Here is a 24,259-nt window from a genome sequence, read left to right as displayed (position 1 = left end):
ATTTCCAAAATAAGAAAGCTTTATTGAGTTATTTTTTTTTTTCAGAAGTCAGTTTTTTATAATTTCATTTTGAAATTAGTGATCTTTATTAGATGTCATGATCATTTAGGTTTGATTTTTTGATCCTTCTATTAATTTTTCATTACAGTGGTCCAAGCCTCTCTTGAGCTAGCAAGCGCGAAGCCAGTTAGCCCTTGTTAGCTACAGCAACAACAATGTTGAAACAACTGAAAATACAACAACAACTAGAGGCCATTACTGTAAATAAACACAGGATAAAGCTAATGTGACTAACCTCTCCATTTATTTAGCTTTACAAGGCTGCACATGCTCCCACCTTAACCAGCTAACTAGCTACATGGTCTCTGTGACATCACCCGTAGGTTTCTGAAGTAGTTTTATTTGTGAAGTAAATGTGGGTGGCTCTGGCTGTCGCCATCTTGGCAGTCCCTGGACTGACTGCGCCTGTCACACAACGAGACACACCCTTAATTATGCATAACTTTAGGCTCATATAAATAGGTGGTTTATATAAAAAGTTATCCCCGTACAGTTTTCATGAATGGGGAAATTAGCTAAACCATTTTTTGTACCAGGCTTTTTTTCAGCTGTAAAGTTGGGCATTTTAACATGGGGGTCTATAGAGACTGACTCACTTTTGGAGCCAGCCTCAACTGGCCATTCACTTTTTGGCACTTCTGCGTAGGCTTCATTTTTCAGCCCTGGAGGTTGCCACAAAGACAAACAACTCCATGGTCGCTCTAGCCAACAAGACCTAGCTGGCAGTTAGCCACCTAGCTAGGTGCACATCTTTCTTCTAAAATATGATGTGAAAGAAAAGTGTCATTGCAAAAAATTTTATTAAAAATTACTTTGGAGCATTTTGGTATATACATTTTGGTAGTGAAATACAAACTAATGTACTGTATATGAAAATCTTGGCTCTGGGAACTTATAATAGGCATGTTTCTCTATTTTCTGCCACTTTAAAGAATAAATGATGAATCGACTGAGAAAATAATCATTAGTTGCAGCCTTAGCTCACATTAAATATAGAAAGTGCATTCTTTAACACCATGATAGGAATCTGTAATATTCAGCATGTTACTCAACCTTACCTGACATACATTTATCTAACAGCTCATATCACAAACACCACATCACATATCTCCCTCTCCCTTTGATCTCTTGAAAGCATTGAGAGGTCTATAAGTAGCCCACAAGGCAAAGTGCTATGAACTCCACTTGCATAATCAAGCATGTATGACTGTAAAGTATGAACACTGACAGATACAAACCCAAGCAGGCAAGTGCTCGTGCAAGTGCGCACACACTTTTTGCTTTGCATGCTAATAATTCAAAGCATGAATCCATATTCATAGGTCACGCTAACTCTTCTGAACCTGCCCATCGAAAGGATCAATGGAAATTCAAAACAAGGGCTTTATGAAACATATATCAAACAACAGCTGCAAGCTTAACATTGCATTAATGCACCTTCTAACCTGTTCATACTTCTTTTCATGAATCATCTCCAACTGCACCCCTCCCTCCCCTTAAAAATCAAATGCAGGGGTGCCCTTGAGCACGACCCATAATCCTCTGGCTGCTCAGCGACCGGCAGCGGAAAACTGCCAAGTTCTCAGCTTGGGCAACTATGGTGCCGTAATAGGGCTTTAAACACAGATAATTAACTTGACACGGGGAAACATCTGAGAACATTTTTGACTCTGAGATTCATTTTGTTGCCTGTTGTGGGGAGAGTTGCTCATTCTCAAGGCCCAGAAAGTGCACATTACCACTCTAACAACATAAATAAACTCACGTTCTACACTATACTGGCAAACACAGTATATAATTACAGGTAGAATCAAGGATGTGGATTTGGAAAAGACGAAAACTAACAATGTTAGTCCGTCTCACAAGACTTTCAGACTTCACAAATTTATAAGCGGTTGCAAATACATAGTTTCAGTTTTGAAAAAGGCTCAGTTATTTACAGTTGGGCACTGTAGTTTCAGCAAACGTTACTCAAAAAGGACGATGTAGTGCAGTTCTTCAGACAGTATTTCATGGCAATAGAACGCTACATGTGGAATTCAAAATATAATGCAGTGGCCAGTTAATGGTAATTGAGTAATATATCCCCCAGTGCAATGGTTTGACTCATTGATGTATTTTTAATAATTTTGGGCGACAATGGAGCTCTATGACACAGAGGAATAAAATATATAAGTAAGAATTTTCTTTTACTTTAAGACAATACTCAGTGGCAGGATCAATTCATTGTTGGTTTAGAATTTGTTGACAATTAAAAGAAATTAGAGATATTTTCCTAATCTAAATTTAAGCAAATATGGGGAGGCCTGGGTGGAACATGACCAAAACATACAACAGAAGAAGTGACATAAGCTATGAAAACTTAACAACAGATTTTTTCTCTCAGAGCCAAAGAAGAATTCAGCATTCACACTTGGTCATTGCCGTTTGGCTAAAGAACAATAAACTCACCCGATATGGTAGCAAAAATTTATCAAGGAAGGCTAACCATTCAGCACGCTATTCCTACCCAGAAGCACAACTAAACAAACATATGGAAAAATGACAATTTGTTTGAAGCAGAACCCACCTGAGGCCATACAGAACGGTTCCGTCTGGATGCAGGCGGATCATACGGTTTTTGACTGTGACTCCGTGGACGAAAGACTTCTTGTCGTTGAGGAAGTAGGTGTCAGGGACCCACAGCTGGTCGGCAACCCTGTTATCCAAGGTCAAGTTGAGAGGAATTCCTATGTAGGCTAGACGCTTGTCCCTCCAGTACTGTTGGAAATACATGGTCAGCGTATAGTCCTATGGATACAAACAGAGGGACAAAAAGATAATAAGAAGTGCTCCTGTACTGAACAAACTGCTGCAGACTTCACAAGCAAACATTAACGTCTCTGACATATTTGCTCTGCCCACTCCCCACTGTTAGTGCTCCTAATATTTATATGACATGACACTACACAGCATCTTACTAGCTGGAAGGAGTGCAGGAAAACTGTTTCATGTGGGGCCATACAGTATGTGCCTTTGTACAACAAGCGTGTGGGCAGGCTGACTCACGTAGTTGCAGCTATAGTGGAATATTTCATAGAAATGTTCTAATATATCAACAGTAGTGTATTCCCAGTGTAGGCAAAGTGATTCACAAAGCCTCAGAGTTGAACTACAACGGCACCCAAAAGCTTTTTAAACATACGCCTTTCATTTATTTCAAATAGACTGACCCTTGAGATTTACATGACCTTTTTTTTCTTTCAAAACACACTAAGTTGGTAATAACAGCCGGAATGATGTCTGTGTGAAAAGCCAGAGCCGGCATGCTGGAACAGATGTGACGTTTTGATGACATGTATGTATCCAGGCATACAAATGTATGACATTGTATGTGTAACCCGCCACCGGGATATTGCAAAATCTCTGAAGACAACTCTGCAATGCTGTTTATGATGCGCAGCAACTTCACTTGGGTTTAAAGACTGGTTTAAGTGTGTGGCTAGCAAAAGTGTGTGGCTAGCAAAAACAACTCAATGCTATGTTCTAGGGCTGTCCCGAACTAAGAATTTACATAGTCGAACCAGGATCGTCAAGTCCTGCCTATAGTCGACTGATAGAATCATGTGTGTTTTTGTGCACGGCGATTGCGAGCCGAAGCTAAACTGAGGCTTATTGTTGACCATTTTCTCTCTCTCTCTCTCTCTCTTGCCCCTGCCATTCACTGGCAGAGTTTCTTTCGTGCTGCACAACTGCATGCATGTCTATTTCAAGTAGTGGCTGTTTACAAATGATATATTATTCTTTGTGTGGTTCATCAACAGTGATAAATTATTCAAAAGTCCCGCAAGGTGTGGACAACTCTGCACAACACTGGTAAAGCTGTGGCTCCATCTCTTCAGCAAGTCTTCCTCCTGCCACTACACACATTCACGCTACCCCTACACATGCCCACTGACGACCCAGGGTTAGGGTTACAATTTTGGATTTATTTACGCAATTTACAAACATTTATTGGAAGTTTTTTTATTTCTTTTTATATGTTTATTTACAGCATTAAACATTGAAATGTATATTGTAATAGGCTGTATATTAACTTTTGGGGATAAAACTGGTAGTTCTATGTAAAATCAGAGTTGAGCTTCCCCATATTGCCAAAATGGCATGATCCTTGTGTCATTGCGAAGATTTCACTGTGAGATTGACAGTTGAATCAGGCTCCGCCCATTGAAGCATCGAATCTTCACTATTCAGGGTCAGTACATTTCCAGCTAAACCGAGTCTTATTGTTGTTTTTTCTCTGCTTGCCTGCCATTCACCGGTCTTGTGCAGAATTTTGAGTACATGCCCTGCGTCCGACAGCTGTATGCACGTGGCGGTTCCTTACGGGTCTATTTCAAGTACTATTTAAAAATGGTGTAATATTCTTTGTGTGATTCATCAATGGAGATAAATGATCCGAACATCCCGCGAGGTGCGGACAACTCGGCACAACAACGGTGAAGTTAAGGCTCCGTCTCTACCGAAAGTTCCTCGTCTGCCACCACACACTCACACACATACACGCTACGCCTACACATGCGCACTGATGCCCCCTACTTTGAGGGTTAGGCTTACAATTCTGGATTTATTCACACAAAAACATTTATTAAAAGCTTTTTTTCCCCTTTTCTCATTTTTTATTTACAGCATTACATATTTAAATGTATATTGTAATAGGCAGTATATGAACTTATTGGAAGAAAACTGGTAGTTCTATGTGAAATCAGATGTTGAGCACCCCCATATCGCCAAAATAACATGATCCTCGTTTCGCAGCGAAGCACTGTGAGATTGACAGTCAAATCAGGCTCCGCCCATCGAATCATTGAATCTTTTCGTGGTCAGCCCTACTATGTTCACTCGCCATTGTTGTTTTGAAAGCAAGGCCTACTTCCAACGCACATGTTCTACGTCATACAAGACGCCACCACTGTTGCATTACACGTAACTGTGATTCGGGAAAGCCGGATCGCTATGTGAAGACGGATGCAGGATTATGTCACAAGTCTTTGTTCAGTATGAATGAACGAATGCGGCATATTGGCGGATATTCTTTCTGTGTTTATTGTGGGATCTCTGTATAAAAGAGGCTAAAGGCTGTACTGCTAACCACTGATGAACCTTTGTGTATATTTTCAATGTTTCTTTGATTTACTTTTTATGGCAGTTTCTGATTTGCTAAGGAAACCTCATGTTCCAGGTTGTGAGTTCTGGCCTGTTGGTCGTGAAAAAAAAATGACATTCCCGTCAACCTCAGCAGTACTTTGTGTTCTAATTAGCAAATGGGCTAAAATAAGGTGAAACTGGTAAATATTACTTGCTAAGCATCAGTATGTTAGCATTGTGACTGTGAGCATGTTAGCATGGCACTGCTGCGCCTCACAGAACAGAAGTACAGCCTCTCAGAACCTCTAGCATGGTGTTAAATGTTACCGTTTAGTCTATAAAATCAAGAAGAAAAGAAAACTGTCAATAAATAAAGATTGGCAAGATTATTTTGTCTAAACAACAGTCTGAAATCTCAAAGATAATTAGTTGATAATGATAGGCACCAGCTATTACATTCTACAAATGTTCTTCATGACTGAGTTAATTACGGTTTTCTTTTAAAATCACTGAAGTGTTTGCAAACATTTAAGTGTTCAAGTGAGATTCTGATATTCTTTGTATCTGGCTGTGTAACAAACCCTTGCCATCTGGCAAATATGCATTGGCAAGAAGTTCTTCAAGTCCAGCCATGAGGACACCATTAGTCCTGTGAAATCAAACATTTTTAAGACGGTTGTGTAAGTTTAAAAAAAAAAGAAAAAAGGACGGTAAGCAAATACATGTTTGTGTTTTGCCAGTATTTGACCAGACCAGCAGCGGAGATAGAGGACAGAGCCCCTCCCTCCCCCCTTCCACGTCACATAATCCACTTACCCAAGCTAACAGTCTCTCTTCTCTATTTCTGTTTTTATCTCCGTCTGTCTGTACCTCTCTCCCCCTCTCTCTTCCTCTCTCTCTCTCTTTCTCTCGGGGCAATGCCATGTTCTCCCCTCTGCCCGCTGTGGCACTGAAATGAAACCAGCCCGCACCAAGCTGGCAATGGCAGAGCACACATGTCTGTTGGTGCTGCAGCTATTCGGGCTCGCACCAAAACACAAACAAAAATGCAGATTAAAACGGCCACTGCAATGAGCATGGCTTCCCAAAAATGTTACATAACTAAAGTAATTATTTGTCTTTTTGCACGCCCCTCAGCGCTGTGTTACCAATGCTTAGAAAACACTCTCGGTTTTGCATTTTCATACAATAATGACGACAGAATTAAATAAAAGTATGCAATTTCAGGCAATTGGCTGCATCTTAATTACTCATTCCTTTATATTTATTAATACGATTAATGAAAATGTTTTCCAGGTTTGGTGAGCACGCAGAGATCTGAACAGGGAAGATCTTAGTCAGCACAGGATCCAGATTGGTCACACAGCATGAGAAGGAAAGCGCATTGGCACTGAGCCATAAATGTACTGTATAGTGGTGGAATCGAACGATGGCATGTTTGGTATCCGCAGCCCCGTGTGTCACTTATGATGGAGCCATTCTTCCCCCAGAATGGCTCCATCGTAGCACCAATCATGTATCAACCATGTGGGAAGAAATAAACATATTTTTAAAATCTGGTATTAAGATAGCAATTACCTTTCGTGGTTCTACTAAAATTTGTCAGCACAAATCATCTTTCCACGCTCCTTTAACCTGTACTAAACCACATTATTCAGGGATTTTGTTTGGAATAATAGTTGGTCTGAAAGGTATGTAGAACCAACATCTTTTATAGTTGATTGACTCATTTATCAAGCATAAATACCAAACATTCTCCATTTCCCGCTTCTCAAATGTGATGATTTGCTGCTTTTCTCTGTTTTATATAATTGTAAATTGAATCTCTTTGGATTTTGGACTGTTGCCTGGACAGCAATCTTAAGATGTCACCATGCCATGGCCATTTTTCACTGCGCTGCTGTTGCTGAACTAAAGGTTTAATCAATAGATTCATCAATAATGGAAATGATTGTTAGATAGATACAGCCCTGGAGGTATGTGTGGCAGAAAACGTCTTTCCTTAAAATAACAGGTGCCACCGGTCATTTGACCCATTAATGATGAAGTACACACACGTCAGAATAATCAGTAGACCATGTTGTGATGTTCCATGTTAACACATCAGTTTACATTATTACCTTAAAAGCAGTTCATGATCTCTGTTGGTTTATGGTAAAACTATTAACTGCACATTTGTTTGGAAACGACACCAAAAGCTCATACCAACTGAAACTATAGGAGACTTAAAGGGGCACACCATAAATTTTGCAATTGAGTTGCATTATGGGAATTGTAGCGTTTGAACGAGCTGTAGCAAGCTTGAACCATACTCTGAAATAAAAGTCAGGAAAATATGCTTTAATTTTGACTTTCTTCCTTTCTTTAACCTGGCTTCAGTGAGTCCCTCAGCCTAATTTAACTCAGCCTGTGAAAACAGCTGTGTAATGATTAATAAAATTCTGGTGGTGTAGGCAAAATATAATTGTGCTGCTGGTGTAGTATGTTGTGTAATAATAATAATAACTGTATTTAATAGGTTATTGAAAGTGATAAACTGCACATGGAGTACGCAGTTAACTGTTCTTCTGTTCCTTTAAGTGATAAGAAAAGAAATCTGCTCCTGGGATTTTGTGTCATAAAGGGGAATAAGTGTTATCAGTCATAGTCCCATTAATGTGGTCAATGTGGATTGATCACAGCATGCTGTGAAAACGTAATTTGCTCTAAGAATACGCACTGTAGACTTGGATTCCCCCTCTCCTCCATTACCACTGTAACTTTACCCTTCATCAATCCTGACAAATTACTAATGTGTCTCCTACACTGGCTTGTTTTGACCCTTATCACATCACTTCTCCTCCTCCTACCGCCAGCCTCTGCCCCACGCGTTAGGTATGGATTTCCATCTTCTGCCAGAGTATCAGCAAGTGGGCAGCCCAGCGAGCGTCTGCAGTGCCCACACTCCTTCTCGTAAGACATAAATGATTTAAATTAACCGTGTAGCCTGTACAAACACTTGGCCAAGGAATCCTCATCAATCTTACATGGAGACAATCAAATTGAATTTCAGATGAGGACGAGTGCAGCTTTGCATCACCTGCCTTGGAACTTTTTTTCTTTTTTTCTTTTAGGGAGGTGGGCTCAGATTTTCTATGAACTAGAACTATGGATTATGAATTATTAACAACTCTCCCATTTCCCACAATGCATGAATTCCCAATACACACAGCTTTACCACCGCTGTTTGGTTTTTAGAATATGTTTTCAGCTGAGATAATGACCAGTGACCAGTCGAAATGATTCCCAGGAAGCCTCAATTATTCAATTAACTCAACTGGATAATCACTTTTATTCAGGGTGTGTGAGAATTCAGATAAGCAGAGTTTTGGCTCTGAACTGACCCATATTCAATTTAATCTCTCTCTCTCTCTCTCTCTCTGCAGTGCTAGCATACTGACTGCTATGCCGTGATACCACCACTATCTAGGAAATATCCTGCTAACATTGTTTGTCACAGGGCATATGTTATCCGTTCCCAGCATATGCTGCAGCTAGCTCATCGGCATTGACCGCAGCACAATGGGACTGAATTGAAAATGCGTTAATAAACTGAAAAAGAAAGAATCCTCATCATTACATCTGACACATATCCAAGCCGCTCAATAGCATCATGAAAAATAAATGACCGCAGCTCTGCAAACTTCACATTTTGTTGAGGGAGAGGGAAAATGATGATATGATATGTAATAACCGTGTACTCAATATGACCCCCCGTTCAAGTCAAGCAATTTCAGTCACTTCAATATAATTTCGGAGCACTCCCTCGGGATGGCCCTGAGGCGGTATATCACCGCAGTGCGGGGGAATCCCCTCAGCGAGTTCCTATCCCCCTCCTTCTCCTGCTATAGAATGGTAAAAATAGCACTGTCCCTTATTGAGAGCAAACAAAGGGAGGTGAATGAATTGGGCTTTCTTCTCCAAATGACAGTGTTGGCTTACAATATATGGGATAATTTCCTTACTGTCTAATATCTTATGATGTATTGCCTCATAACAAGGAAAGAGGGAGCGAGAAAGAGGGAAATGAAAGAAAGGAAACCAACAAATAAAACATTTCTTAGCCACTGTGGCACTACAGTCCTCAAAACTGTACACACTTTGTTTTTAGTATTGGCTTATATCATATCCTTTCCCTTGAAGATTTTGTTTCATTTACACAATGGAAAATTATTTTTTATGGTTTTCTCTTGCAAAGGTCTGTACTAAAAGAATGCATTCTTTAACGTAACCTGCGACTTTGGACATAATTTGCACCATTTTTGGGTTGGCTGTTACATTTGAGAGTGTGAATGTAAGCTGCTTTTTTTATTCCATTGAATGGTCCCAAAAGTGTGTCATATGCTTAAATAACACATGCAGTTAGGGAAGGCACAGCGTGAAGGGGTTTCAGAAGTCTTTTGTTTGGAAAGTAGCCAAAGATTAGATATGACCCGACCCAGGCCTCAAAATAAAAAACAGTAGCTGATCATGTGCTGGTTCAAACAGCGACACACTGTAATGCCTAACCAAAACAAGAAACAGACATTCATATGAACAGATCTGTTAGCTTAAGCAGCACATACGAATCCTTTAAGACAACTTGTGGTATTTAACAAACTTTCTTGTATTTAGAATTTTCTATTAGGTACGAACGGAATTCGTGAGTGGTGGTTCAAACTTGACATATGATCCATGAGCAGTTAGTCTGTCCTCCACAGTGGAGTGTACGATGGCAGGTTCAACTAAAGTAAACAAAAATAACTCAAATAAACCTGATACAAAATTAAGATTCTGTTCAACATATTATTACCACCATGGCTTGCCAATTTACTGAGATGTTATGATTTTATTGGCACATTTTGGCATGGCATTTAATGCAATCATAGTAGTTGTTAAAGGGTCCGTATGCAGGTTGGTGTCAGAGGGAACACCCTCCATTGCACCTTACAATGTAACACTACCAACAGAATAAGATAAGATGATATTCTCTCATCTAGTATCTGCTTGACTGTCATATCCCTTGACTGTCTCCAATCACCATCCAACCATTTGTTTTATGAAGACACTTATTAGCGTCTAACTTTAGGTGAAGTCATTCCATCTTTATTTCGGTCTGTACAGCGCTGCTTTGATGACACGTTGTTGGCACCTGTAATATTTTCTAATTGTTTCAGGTTCTGTAATACCACTACTGGCACTGCTAAATTTGTTAAGGTTCTGCAAGCAAGACGCTCTCCTTCCTAAACCTCTTATATCTGCCATATCCATTACAGTAAGTAGAATCAGACTGTTGACTGATGACCTTTTCAATAACCCCCATCATAAATCCAGTTGATAGTTTACCTGCCTCTTCTTATTTGCTACAACATAACGGCTGCTTGTGTGCCTGTGGCACCGAGAAAGGAAATGAGGCTGGCGCCTGTCAATTTTAGATTCCCTAGACCAATACACGCTGTGTCTTAAGGGTGTGTGCAACTCAGCATGCGGCTATTATCAGGACTGTAGAGTTAGAATCAGTAGAACAGGCAATCCTCCATCAAATCATGCGTCCTTTCAGTGGGTTGGCACTGCAAACTAGGAAGTGCCCTCTCTGCTTATTCTAAATCTTACTGATCATCACTTCATCCTACAGCGTGCTCTCTCCTGAGGCCAATTACATTCCATCAGGCAGGAAGCCGGATGCCGGATAAAAGACATGGGAGTATATTAAGCCACACTCAGAGCACAGAGAAAAGATATGCTCTTTTTGCATAGCTGTAAAACCTTATATAAAATAATTAGGGTGACATAGTTTATGCATTGGCAACATCTCATTCCAAGATGTATCTGGATGTGGGAGAGTGTACAGTACATGGATGTGTTGGTGTGTTAATTTACCTCAACACCTAATGAAGTCATCCTGATGTAATTCAGCAGAAATCTAGATGCATACGTTCATGTAAAAACACATGCCTCAGTGCACACACAGTTTTAATCTGAAATACACTGTGAGACTGGGAACAATTCAGACAAAGACTGACTAGACATACACTGAGGTGTGAGACTGTAAAAGTAAGGGAACTGTGTTGTAAAAGAGATTAGTATTCTCCAAAGAATTTCATTACGCAGTTCAAGCAGGTGAATAAACCCAAAATTGAACTAGTAAGTCATTGTCTCATTAAGAAAAGGAGTCTATAAAGTCCACAAACCTCAAACTGCCCCAATAAAAGACAAATCACTTTGGCTGAAACACATTCTTAACAGTATTTTCCAATAACACTAGTAATTCAATAACAAATCATATAATTAAACAAACAAACCAAAGGGAAGCTAGTTCATGGGCTTGTTGTGTTACTGGTGCACTAGTATATTTCTGTAAAAAAAAAAGTAAAATTCCAAAAAACAAACCAGGCAGGAGGAACATTTGGAGAAAGAGAGATATTTTCACCTCTCCATAATGACAGATTTTTTTCTTCTTTTTGACACCCACACACAGCCGTGGGTGTATGGATGACTAGCTTGTTCAGCCTGTTCCTGCAACTACATTCACAGTGCAGTCTCTGACCAGTTCCCTGTGTACGGAGCTCTACCTTCATTGTGCAGTAATTTAATTTCCTGATATTGTGATGACTTTCACAAGAGTACAGATAATGGGATAGGATAAAGGCCTTGACAGCTCTTAATGCAACAGAGAAACTCGCCTGTTTTGTCCATTTCTGCGAGAGAAGGTCATGATAATGAAAACACACCTACACATGGTGGCCTTTTTTTGCTCTTAAACTTTCTTAATAACGGTATTTCAAAACATTTTAAATTCAGGCAAACATGATGCTTTCATTTCCACCTCCACACTTTACATTAAACCAATTGTCCAATACAACAAATTAAAAATAAAAAAACTTTTAAAGCTCCCCTCTCTGAGTAGCATTGAAAACAGCACTAAGTGAAACATTTTTTGTTAAAGTGACCCCATCAGAAGTGTATAACTAGTTTCCCAGCAAGCACTGCCTCAGTGCACACATAATCTATTTTGCCTTGCTCTGATCTTGTCCTAGTATGTGTTTCTCATCAGCAGAGGCCCCTGGCACACCACAAACAAACCTCAGAGGTAATTAGTACAACTTTCTCAGATGCTTTAGCATCTGCTAGTGGAGGAGCTTGCACTCTGCGAAGGCGTTGAAGTAACTGACTTGGTCGACCTGCCCTGCCAGGTGGACTCATTCGACGAGCCAGATGCTTTATTCACTTGCTGTCTTGCGAGCTCGCATAGTATTTTGATCAGCTACCACCTCCTCTCTCTGCCTCTGTCATTTAACTGGATTTCTCATGTCTTCCATCCCTGGCTTGCTCCACTCTTTTGCCCATTCACTCAATAAATCTTTACATCTTATAGTTCTCCACTCCTCTTCATGTCTCAGGTCTGTTGATCTGCTGTTTGCCCGAGTGTTATGTCCAGTAAAATTCCCAGGGCTAACAGAGCTGCAAACACCACCTTTGACTCTGGCAAGAACTGATGATTTTAACTCCCACAGCACATCAAATAAAACCAGTGTGGTGGTATGTACGGTATAGGAGCCAGGATATATATATATATAAATATAAATATAGTGTGGGGCAGCAAACACAAGTCCATTTTGGAAGTAATCATCAATATTAAGATTAAGCGAGTATACACAAACTAATGGGGTGTTAATTGGTACAACTAGTTTTAACATTATTCATAACTCAAAGAGGCAAAGCATAAAGAATTGAAGATGTAATCCAATATAACTCATAATATATTTAATGGGAACTCCACTGATTTTACCTTTAATTACCTAATATGACACATGTACCTTTACTAAAAGGGAATGACTATTAGAGTAGAGATAACATTTAATCACTAATATCCATAGAGATCCAGGGGTATTCTGTGCTTCCCTAAACTGACATATTGGTCCTGTTACCTGACTGTAATTGGAAAAATAAAGACAGAACATACAAAGACAGAATCACGCAGGGGAATGGAAAGGCATGGGATGGCTAAAATATACATTAGGAGTGAGATAAAATTTATTAATTAAAGCCCTTAACTGCTAAACCATTCCTTCAGTATTTCTAACCTCCCCTCTCCCCTAATAACTTTTGTGCAGACCCTAATATATTACTTTACCGTTTCCACATACATAGACTAAGCATTTGATGATGTTTATATGTTTTTGTCCAACCCATTACAAGTATCAGTCAATCGTCTCTTTAACACAGATTTATACCTGTAAGAACATTCTATCTATACACTCATTTGCTACCCCTTCACCTCAACCTTTAAAGCAAAATTTGGCACCTTTTATGTGGATGATCAGACAAGGTGACAGTAAATGTAGTAAATTGAAGCAATAAATTCCACATGTTCTCCTGACCGTGGAGACATGCAGGCAGCGCCTACATGTACCAGGGCGCATTGTATGCGAGCTTCTGACGCCCACGCCCACCCAGCGTGCCACTACAGCTCTTACCAAGCTAGCTGCTGGGTGCTAATCAAAGCTACACAACGTTGTCGAACAAATCAATTTCTGCATTTGTCCATTTCTCTTTCACACATAGCTATACAGTTACCATCTTGTTATGTCTATCAAGTAAATTTACATATAGACGCAAAACACACATTTTCTGTTGGTATCGGAGAGCAATTTGAGCAATGGGGGCCCGTGTTCGCTCTCAGCAACTCGGGTCCTGGAGGGTCCCCACTGGCCATATCCTCTTACACGGCTGACTCTGCTACATTTCTTCGGGCGTATACTGTGACTCAGATAAATACGGCTAAACATATCAGAGTCAGCCAAAAAAATTGTCTAGTGTATTTTCGACCATAACTGCACTCATTTTGGGATGCCATTTTTGCAGCCGAAAATGTAGCTAGTTTACAATACAAGCAAAGAGAAGTAGCCTGTAGTTCTTCGGTGCCTGAAATATGTCACTGTCACATCAAATGACAGAGCTGGATGCTGGAAGAACTACTTTTTCGGTCCATACAGCCAACACTAAGGAATTAATTGCTTCAATTGACTGCATTTACCATCAACACTGATTGGATATCCAGATAAAACTTGCCAGATTTTCCCATTAACCTCCACATTCGATACCTAACCCTAGCCCTTTGCACTGATTCATCTGCAACTTTGTTAACCTGTAATGTTCTTTGTCCACAACATAACACCTCAAATGAAAATGACCCTTTTCTTAACAATTTTTTCTTGGTTTTCTACGATGATGAGAAGATTTGGAATTTCACATCCCCACGCTAAAGCTGCAGGACAGGGACTTTAACTCACCAACTGCAGAAACCTTAGGCTCTTTACCTGCTTGTGCTTCATTATACATTGTTGTACCATTCTACCGTTCTCTTTTGCATGCACGTCAAGCTTAATGTTTGGCAGTATTGTTCTGCAAATCTGTGCTCCTTGTAGAACACGCCGAGTAGGATCCAGGCCTCATTTCTGCATAGCAAGCAGCAGTATTCTCAATAAACTATCATCTTTCAAAACTAGTTTCCCAATTATGCCTTTGGGTCGTTCCACTAGGCTGGTGAAGTGGATTTAGAAACTGAAGATGAACTGAAATTAATGCAACTTGGAAATAGTCTTTTTTTTTTTTTTTTTTACACAAGACAGAGAGAGAAGCACTTATCTGGGCTGGGTTGTTTAGTGTTGCTCAATGGATAAACACATGGCACTGGCACTGGCAGAACAAAAGCACTCATTATCCATTTCCCGCTGGAGAAATCCCCACATGCTAAAACCGCAGACGGTCCCAACATTGGATGGAAAGAATCCACCAAATGTCAAACGCTGGTGCGAAAATAACAAAACAGTTTTGTTCTGGCTTCAACAATCAGCCAGCAATAGTCCATCTAACAACAGCAGATGCACTGTGTGCAGCCCCCAGGTGCACCAGTGGCAATGAGAAATAGAACCTGATTAATTATCAGTTTAAGTGTGATCTCCACTGTCTGATTCCCAGGTTGATCAGCTGCCTTCATGTGCTCTGCGGAGAATAGCCTAGTTGGCTTGCTGGATAATGTTAGCAAGTGAACTGTTGGCAAACAAAACTTATAGCACGGATCATAACGATTCAGCTGAAACAATAGGATGTACTGTAAAATGTTACATATGTGGGCTTTTGCTTCACTTTTTCACTTTTGTTACTGCGTGAAAGCATTCCATGTAAAGCTGGCCAGCAGGTGACATTTAGTGGGTTTTATTTTAATTTAAAGACATTCACGACTAAGATTTCACCTGTAATAATGTAACTTTAGGAAGCTCTATTCTAATTTACTCATTTTCAACTGCAACAATGTTCTGAGATAAACAAGAGGCTTTAAGTATATTTTTCGATCGTATTTTATCGATTAATCGACTAACAGTAAAAGTGAACTGAAACACAAGACTTAACATGTTTACTAACATATAACTGAAACCACATCCAATTCCCGCTCTCTGTATGTCCGCCATCTGTCCCCACCACCTCTGTGCGACTTACGGCGGTAACATGACGAGGGCACTTCCTTCGCTGGAAAAAAAACCCTCGTCACTAAATACAACCTGGGCAGAAATTACTCTTCTCACAAAAGATATTCGTCAAAAGAAATGAGTAGTGTATAAATTTAATTTCTAGGAAACACGATTGCTTTGGTGATGTCTTGAAATATCAATCACAGGGCAGAGCACGGGCTGGAAAGTCAAAGCCAGATGAAGAAATGATTGATTCACTAGTATTGGACAACACTCGCCCCCACACACAGATACACCTCCCACCTGAAAAATAATGATCATTTACCAAATATGGTGCAGTAGATCTGGTCAGTAAGGAACAGATATTGATATAAATGATTGACTTGATGGTGTACACATATACAGGTTGAGGTGTAAACTGCTGCATCCCTGACTGACCTGAATTTGACTCCTCGTGACCACAGTGCTTTAGTGACTGTATAGTTGTAAAAGCACATAGGCCCACCAGCCGCCATCTCTAATAAAAGGCATAACAGTTACACCTACACAGGATATGGCACATGGAACGTGTCAGAGCAGAGGTGTTGATCTGGAATCAGTGATTGCTTCTTGCAGGTTTTCAAAAGGTTTTCTGGCTCCAAACCAAATTACCAACAATTTCCACCTGAGCAGGTCGTTAAGTCTGGTGCTGGAGTCCTAAAATCCAATTCTTTCTGTGAAAAGAATTGAAAACGTGGCCAGACAGCGTCGCTCGCCAATGTGGGTCACCGTCGGCTGGTATTTTAGGACACAATAGCCTGAAGTTACTTTCCCGCATGTGGGCAACACGGGCCAAACAGCATCCAGCTCGCAAATTAGCAAATCCAATCAGAGTTCCCTGATAGCTGGCTGCTCAGGGCCTCCTGGGAGGGCGCTCCTGAAACTCTGTTAACTACGGCTTGAGAGGTTAACAAGCAGAGCAAAGTGAGAGCTAGAGAGGCTGTCAGTTTCAAAGGATACTCCAACATTACCAGCGCATGTTGCCCTTACTCTTTGTTTTGCATGTGCATTGTATGTGGACTGTATTGATTGTAAAACCAATGCTGCAGCAGAGCATCACCATTGTTGGAAAACAGGAGCAGAAAGCTGTATTATTTTTATTCATTTAATTTTTTAACACCCATAGGCTACGCATTCTGAGTATGTAAGGTAACACTGCACTGGCAGCGCAGACAAAGACGTTTTATTGCTTACAGGAAACCCAGCCCATCCATCTCAGCATCACAATAATGGCCTGAAAGGAAAAACTGGATTTATATCAGCACTTCCTACAACAGCAAGTAAGCAAGGGAATCATGTTGTATGAGGGCCAATATACATTTCTGTAGACAGAGGCAAGGCTGCATGCATTATGGGGCCCAGTAAAAACAGAGAAACATTGTTTATGTGATGAAGATTCACTCACCATGTTGACTTCTGACACCATGTCTATGCTGGCCACGTCTATGCTCATCCCCACTGCAACAGGGGCCCCTGGAAGAGGTTAAACAGCAGAATATGGATATAGGCCTACTCCTCCACACCTGACCACAACACTGTGAATGGCGCCAAAAATAAAGCTGCCTGCCTACAGCGTGAAGGGAAATTAAAGGGGGGGTATAAATACGACACATACCTCCAAAGTCCGGCCTCAGTCGGATATCATATCCCTTCAGTAGTTTATCCACCGTCTCCTTCACGAAAGACATGTTGCCCGGTTCGTTGACGCTAAAATGACAGCAAAAAAAAAACAAGAGAAAAAAACACCACCTTGACTCCTGTATCAATCAGACGGGGCAATAACCTTGACTTCACCAAATGACAAAAGCCACTCACCTTTTCGCGCAACACACAATCGAACCGACAACCAGCGCGGACAAGACGCGAAATTGACGAACCCTGTGCAAGGCAAACATCACCCTTTCCTCTTTTCCCCCCCTCTTCTCTCGTTGTTTACAACCACAGCAACAGCAAAGAGCCCCCCAATCAACAGTCGAGACGGTTCCGGACGCTCTCCAAATCAGAGTACATCCATTGATTGCCCAAAAGGAGAAAGTCGCTTGAGGAGGGGGGTAAAAGTCAGCAGCTTGCTGTGGAGGGAGTCAGATATGAAATATGCACTGACATCGCCTCCCCGGCGTGAATACTGGCTCCGCTCTTCTTTGCCGTCTCTGACTGTGCAATAAGAGGCTCTTACATTCAGGAGCTGAAGCGCATATTGATGAGGAGGGTGTACAGGGATGCTGCTGCTGCTGCTGGTGGCGGTGAAGGCACTCGGCTTGTTCAAATGAGAGACGAAGCCCAACACTTACACACTGTAAAAAAAAATACCCACCAGTAGCTGCAGTATAGTCTATGTATTCTGGGTTTTTATTTTTAGTCTAATTTTGTTTTGTTTTTTGGATATGTCTAAACTTAGATAAGTGTCAAGCTCAGTTTCCTTTTCTTTATAATGCAAATCAACTTCTTTATAATCCTTGAACTGTTCCTACATGATCATTTTTAAAATTAAACTGCCATTGAAGTCCTCTGTTTTATTTTAAGGACGTGTGTGTGTGTGTGTGTGTGTATGTGTGTGTGTGTGTGTGTTTGAAGGGCCACTCCAGCGATCTAGCAATGCACTTTTCATTAAGTTGTGGGACTCACAAGAGGCTTTAAAAAAAGAAGGGAAATCAAAGCAGCAGAGGCAGATATCCTGTTTTTTAGTCCTGTCAAGCTCTGAAAATACTGGATCCTACAATTCCAATAATGCAACTCAGAGCATCTTCTCATTAGACTCTCACTGAATAGTAAATGCCCATGTCTCCACATTTCACATTTGAAACACAAAGTCTCAAGCCCAGTTAAAGATGACCCCGATGACATCATCAGGGTTATTTTTGATGACATCATCTGGGTTATTTTCTCAGACTTTAAGGAGCACCCTTTGGAGCCCAAGAGAACGTTACACAACTGTTTCACAGGCTGAGTGGTACTCCCCATGACAGCTTTATGAGTAAAACTACTAAAGGTGAGAAAAGTTTACTTCTGTATGGGACACATATTATTTAAAGATGTTAATTAATTTGTTTCCATTTAGCCTAAATAATTTAATCATTAGTGTAGGTAATTTGAATATCCCCAGTTTGCCATGTAATTTTTTTGGGCTTGAAAGATACTGAAACAGGCATAAAAAAATCAGAATAGATTTTTAAACTAAACACATTAAATATTTTAGGACTCAATATTAGGCTACACCAAATTGCCTCGTTGAAATAGACATTTTTTACAGTGCTCTTCACACCATCCACGCCAATCCCCTTCCCCTGTGTTTCCCATAAAAATGGCGGGACCATAACGGTATAGGAGGGACAGACCGCATTTATCAACCTATTAATCGATTGTTGTTATTGATTAGCCTGTTAAACGCCTATCCTGGTCTCTTTTTCCTTATCTAATATCTAGGGCTCCACCATAAATTATTTAGGTTGAGAAATTCCGTGCCTAATTAGGGACCGTGTGCGTGCGTGCGTGCCCGCGTGACAAAACACAGTTGGAGTTCCTCATTAATAAAAACGATGAATGTGTTGTTGTGACATTTCCTACCTCGTGTCATAGATGGCGAACAACTTCTTGTTTCCGTCAACAGCATTCCTGAAAGAAAAAGGGGTTGATGACATCATTAATGATAAAGAAGCTTTGAGCCAATGAAAACATGAAAAGGCATGTGATTATTCATGGCCATTCTATCACAACCATTACATACATAACATAAAAAAACACATATTATCAGGAAAGATTTAGTTTTGTTTATAAGACACCCTTTCTGAGCTTCAAGTTTTCTCACTTTTGAATTCATTTTTCAGATTAGCCCTCAGAGGTTTTTTTTTGTTGTTGTTGGTTTGACCCTCCCTGTTTTTTGTGCGAGTGGATTTATCTGTGTAGCTTCAGGGTCTACCCAGGTCTGTAGCCAACAGTAAAGCAGGGATCTAAATACCTGCAGGGCAAATATTGAAAGGCAGTCGATTTCCTTCGTGAGAGCCCCTCACCCCGGTATTTGACCTGGGAATGAGAACGGGTTGCAGCCACACACACACACGCAAATCTGTTTTTTCACACGTGTCAAATCGGTCATCACTCTGCAGGAGCTGTCCGCACCAGGCCTGATGCTGAAATCTGCCTCCCGAGGGGGACTGGCTGCTGTTTCTTACATTTCCTGGCTGCAGCTCTCGTTCGCGTATTGCATCTCCAGACGGGTTTTAAAAAGTGGAGGGAGGTTAAACATCAGACACCAATTACCTCCTATGAAACATGGTACTCGGCTACCCTCTTATGGCAACCGTCAGGATGATAACAACTTCGGTTTGAGACTTTGTGGAGGAGGACTTGAATGGGAATAGTTGCTCTGACGGCGCCTACAGTAGGCAAATTCATGACAAGATAGGCTAAGGATAAGTTTCTTGTCACACACGCACCAAAACGGGTCAGCGACCTCCTTAACAGCAGAAGAGAGCGAATATTTCAGTGTGAACTCTAAACATCTGGCTAAAAGTAGGCTATTAAACAAGTGACTGAAACAGCTAAAAGTAATCGATAAATATATGAAATAGTTAGGTAATGAGTAACTTGTTGAAATAGTTGGCCTGTAGCCTAATCGATGCACAGCTGAAAGTAGCTGAAAGTAACGGATGACTAGTGGAAAGCGTTCTTTATATCGGATACGTGGTTGCAAGTCATTACTTGAAAACCTTGATTATGTTAACATCTGACCCCACCCCACTCCCAAGTTACACTGCCAGTGCCTCCTCCTCCCAGCCCACCAATGGGGAGCACCTATTATAAAATGATTAGCCTCTGTTGGAGCACTTCATTCTCTCGCACCGGCAGTAGGCGGTAAAGCAAAAGAGACAGGGGGAAATGTGGAGTGAATTCAGTCTCCTAGGGGCCAGCTCGTGTGATGCTGCTGCTGCCGCTGCAACACCTCTGGGGGCGATCCAGGAGACGCGGTGCAGCAGGCACCGAAGGAGGGAGGCAGTGTAGCCTATGAGGAAAGCACCAGACAGACTACTACAACAGCGCCTGATGGGGAACCGCTGAGAGAGAGAGAGAGAGAGAGAGAGAGCGCGCAAAAACAGCCCATGGTGGAGAAACTGAGGATAGGAAGGAAGGGAGCCAACCGACAGGCACGGGGATTAGGTGATTGAACCCGTGATCGTCCAGTTTCAACAACGCTGACGGAGACCCCCCCCCTCCCCCCCCCCCAGCCTTCAGCCGCTGTTTGGGGAAAACGCCAAAGAATTAAACCTTGGTGGATCTGCATTCAGGTAGAGCCCCCCTATTCCTCCAAACCCCTCTGTCTTTTTAGGCACAGCATGGCAAATAGGAATAGGAATTCATGTTTTTGGTGATGAAGAGTGGAGGAAAAAGGTGATGGTCGAGGACAGGAGTGAAGGGAGAAGGAAAGTGGGGGTGGGGGGTGTATGAATTCTGATGCGCTGGATTCAAACGCAATGGAAGCTTTACACAATGGGGATCATACGTCTTTTCTTCATGAGCGTGGAGATTGTGAGGTAGATGCTTTGTTTGTTGATGAGTTGCAGATCGCAGCCTCGTTAGGCAGTGTCCCGCTTGATTGAGTGATTCCTGTAATGTTCTGCCTCTGTATGCAGCGGTGTGAAGAGTTTCTTTGTGCGAGTTGGGGCGCCTTATCCGGATTGCTAGACCTAATAGTATTATATTAAGAGGAAACTGAAAAATCATTCTTTATGTAGCGGCTGTGATATCTGGCGATTTTTTGATGCAATTCTGTTCTTTTTTCTCTCTCTCTCTTTGTAACCTGTATGTGGATGTGCGTTACAGCTCTAAACAACAAAGTGAGCAGAATTTCAGGCATGGCCAGGCTCGCGCTTACCATCCTGCTCCTGTGTGGATGCCAAAATAGGTAAACTAAGAGCTGAACATATGTGGGACACTTGCTGAAAGCCTTTTGAACATTTAGAAAAAAAAGTCCAGTTGTTAACAAATTGTGAAGCTTTAAAGTGGAATGCCATTTACCCACTAAATAAAGATACTTAAACAATATAACTTTGCTACTCTTATTATAAAAGCAAACTCTTGCTGAGGATTCCTGGCAGCTCTGCCCTCCTCTCTGATTGATTGCATATCCCAGCTGCACTCTGCTGCAGCACTGCTTAAGTGGCTGTCCTGCACTCAAGACAAGCAAAAAAAAAAAGATCTTCTGGCAATACTGTCAGTAAATCACTGGAATTGTCCACTGACTCCACTCTCATCTGAGTAGATGAATGGCTTTTAGATCACATGTTCAATCCAGCTTGGAACCTTGTCCTCTGTGTCCCTCCCTGGTAATTCCTGTCTGTGAACACAGTGTTCTTTATAAAAAAATACACTTTAAATATAATCAGGAGTGTACTTTCCTCATTTTCTCACCACAGAAAATGGGCTCATCCTCAAGAGATAATGCCTTGCTTCTTGCCATATTTAGAGAGGGAGCTCATTTGTTTGTATTTGGATCACATGTCAAAGCCTTAATTATCTCTACTGGTAGTTGTAAGCAGTGCTTATGTTCAATAATTAATCACAACAAGCCTGTCCTTAATACCACAAGCTTATTAATCACAATAACCATGTCACGGTTGCTGCCGTGCAGTTTTAACTAACGCCAGGACATTGCTTTCTCTTTACTCGTCTCGTTGTTTCCTCTCCTCTCCTAGTCTCAGCCTGTCCTCCTCAGAGGCTCAGAAGGAGACGGCCGGCAACGACAACAGCACAGTTTTCACCAGGATCCTGGATGGGCTGCTTGACGGTTATGACAACAGGCTCCGGCCGGGGCTTGGAGGTTTGCTGGGGACCCCTTTTATTCTTGTTCCTCTTCTTTCATTTTTTTAAGCAACATTCAGCGCCGCCTTCTTTGAAAACAAGACAGCAATCTCACATTCTAATGTCACATTGCCACAGTCCATTCTCCCAGATTGCTAACCTCACCTGCTAACCTGGACTCTAAACTGTGGGAGGCTCAGTTTCCAGCTGCCATTTCACGCACTGATTCATGGGAAAACGTTGGGACACTGGTAGACACAGGGATAGAAACCGTGTGAGCAGATGGTAAATTTTGCTCCCATGTCAGCTAAGGTGAACTCACACACGCATTGTCAGATGCCGTGGCGAAGATCATGAATGCATACGTTCTTCTCCTGTACGTAGTACATGGTAGAAAGAGTAAATCAGTCAAGCAGTCTCCAGCACAGCCTGAATTCAGTGTGCTGGTGTTGTGTTTTATTCACGCTTTTCACCCTGGCAACAGCAGATAACCTTGTGAGCCTACAAATTGCCATTCAAAGATGGATTTTTTTTCCTCTTTTCAAATGGACTACTGAAATGAAATCTTTTCCTTTTTTTTCATTTAATGCCATCCCTGACTCCCTCGTTCTGTAACGGCATGGCACTTGCTGCATTTATTCCGCTGATTTCCACCATCTGTTTTTTGTCCTCATAACATTAGGTCTTTGTTTCACTTTGTCCCCCACGTACGCACAGTCCCACAAGAAGAAGAAACAAAGCTTTTACATGCCGAATGCCTGATGTGTCGTGGCAAAAGCCTTCTCTCACATCCTGGTAACGGTTGCTACCCTTGACAAGAGGGCCTATAAATACATACCAGAAAAAAAAAAACATTCAGACCTTCATTCAGCATTCAACAAGCTGCTTCACACAGCACAACCAATCCCAGCTCGCCAGCACCAAATTTACATGCATAGAGGAGATTTTGTTGGCTTTGATGGTACAAATGACAGAAAAATAATAATGTTCTACCTTTTTCACATCATCCTCAGAAGAAATGCACTGTGGGAGAAATCATGGAAATGTGTGAACAGTGGGTTCTTCTGTATCTGCAATTCACAGGGGTTTTGAAATGCCATTTATGATGCTGAATATTTTGATCATCACTCAAGAAAAAAAAAACTAAAACATCCTCTGGTTCCAGCATCTCCAATGTTCTTTTTTTATATAATTTTAAACTGACCGTTTAGGAGCGCTGGTGACAAAACAAGACATTTGAAGACTCTGCAGTGGTTATTTTTCATGATTTTCACATTTTATAGACTCAAAGATTATTCGATTAATCTAGTAAATAATCTGCGGATTAATCGATGTTGAAACTAATTGTTAGTTACAGCCCTGGGAAAAGCACAGAGCACTTTAAATAGAAAATCTATACAGAAAATGTCATTTTCTTTCAGTTGTAACAGAAGTGTTATGCAGCTGTGGTGTCTGAAGACAGTCCCAAATATGATAAAAATGAGGGTAATGACTTTGACTTGCGGATGGATAATAAAACCCCAAAATTGGTCCTATATTGGTGGAATTAAAAATCTGTTTGTCTTGTCCTGACCTCTCCACACCTCAAACATTCTCTGTGCTCTCTCAACAGAGAATGTCACAGAGATCAAGACGAATATTTTTGTCACCAGCTTTGGCCCGGTGTCTGACACGGAGATGGTGAGTTCATCTGCAGCAAACACCATAGAAACGCAGAGTACAGAGCTGGACAAACACACACACACACA

The 24,259-nt window shown here is 41.2% G+C and overlaps 2 protein-coding genes across 12 annotated transcripts in view; one reads left to right on the top strand and one right to left on the bottom strand.

Moving 5' to 3' along the window:
* LOC123974459 (gamma-aminobutyric acid receptor subunit beta-3-like) overlaps positions 1–24,259 on the bottom strand; it is a 63,023-nt gene that overhangs the window by 20,515 nt on the left and 18,249 nt on the right. For 2 of the 7 annotated variants that reach the window (XM_046055165.1, XM_046055175.1), the window contains exons 2-5: positions 19,281–19,328; positions 17,332–17,423; positions 17,122–17,189; positions 2,630–2,850 (exon numbers count right to left, since the gene is read on the bottom strand). In XM_046055165.1, the coding sequence (XP_045911121.1) occupies positions 2,630–2,850; positions 17,122–17,189; positions 17,332–17,423; positions 19,281–19,328 (429 nt within the window). Of the gene's footprint in view, positions 1–2,629; positions 2,851–16,115; positions 16,241–17,121; positions 17,190–17,331; positions 17,424–17,531; positions 17,953–19,280; positions 19,329–19,671; positions 19,690–20,555; positions 20,676–24,259 lie in introns of those variants that run through there. The other 5 variants (XM_046055183.1, XM_046055191.1, XM_046055218.1 and 2 more) reach the window with 4 other exon arrangements.
* The window catches only part of LOC123974489 (gamma-aminobutyric acid receptor subunit alpha-5-like), a 32,023-nt gene continuing 26,422 nt past the window's right edge, over positions 18,659–24,259 (top strand). The window contains exons 1-4 of one of the 5 annotated variants that reach the window (XM_046055229.1): positions 18,659–18,705; positions 21,534–21,615; positions 22,406–22,530; positions 24,124–24,191. In XM_046055229.1, the coding sequence (XP_045911185.1) occupies positions 18,687–18,705; positions 21,534–21,615; positions 22,406–22,530; positions 24,124–24,191 (294 nt within the window). In that variant the 5' untranslated portion in view covers positions 18,659–18,686. Of the gene's footprint in view, positions 18,706–20,576; positions 20,999–21,070; positions 21,245–21,533; positions 21,616–22,405; positions 22,531–24,123; positions 24,192–24,259 lie in introns of those variants that run through there. The other 4 variants (XM_046055239.1, XM_046055249.1, XM_046055256.1 and 1 more) reach the window with 4 other exon arrangements.

Source organism: Micropterus dolomieu, linkage group LG01, assembly GCF_021292245.1.
Source record: "Micropterus dolomieu isolate WLL.071019.BEF.003 ecotype Adirondacks linkage group LG01, ASM2129224v1, whole genome shotgun sequence".
In the NCBI taxonomy this organism is placed as follows: Eukaryota; Metazoa; Chordata; class Actinopteri; order Centrarchiformes; family Centrarchidae; genus Micropterus; species Micropterus dolomieu.
This window is presented reverse-complemented; position numbering and strand designations above follow the sequence as displayed.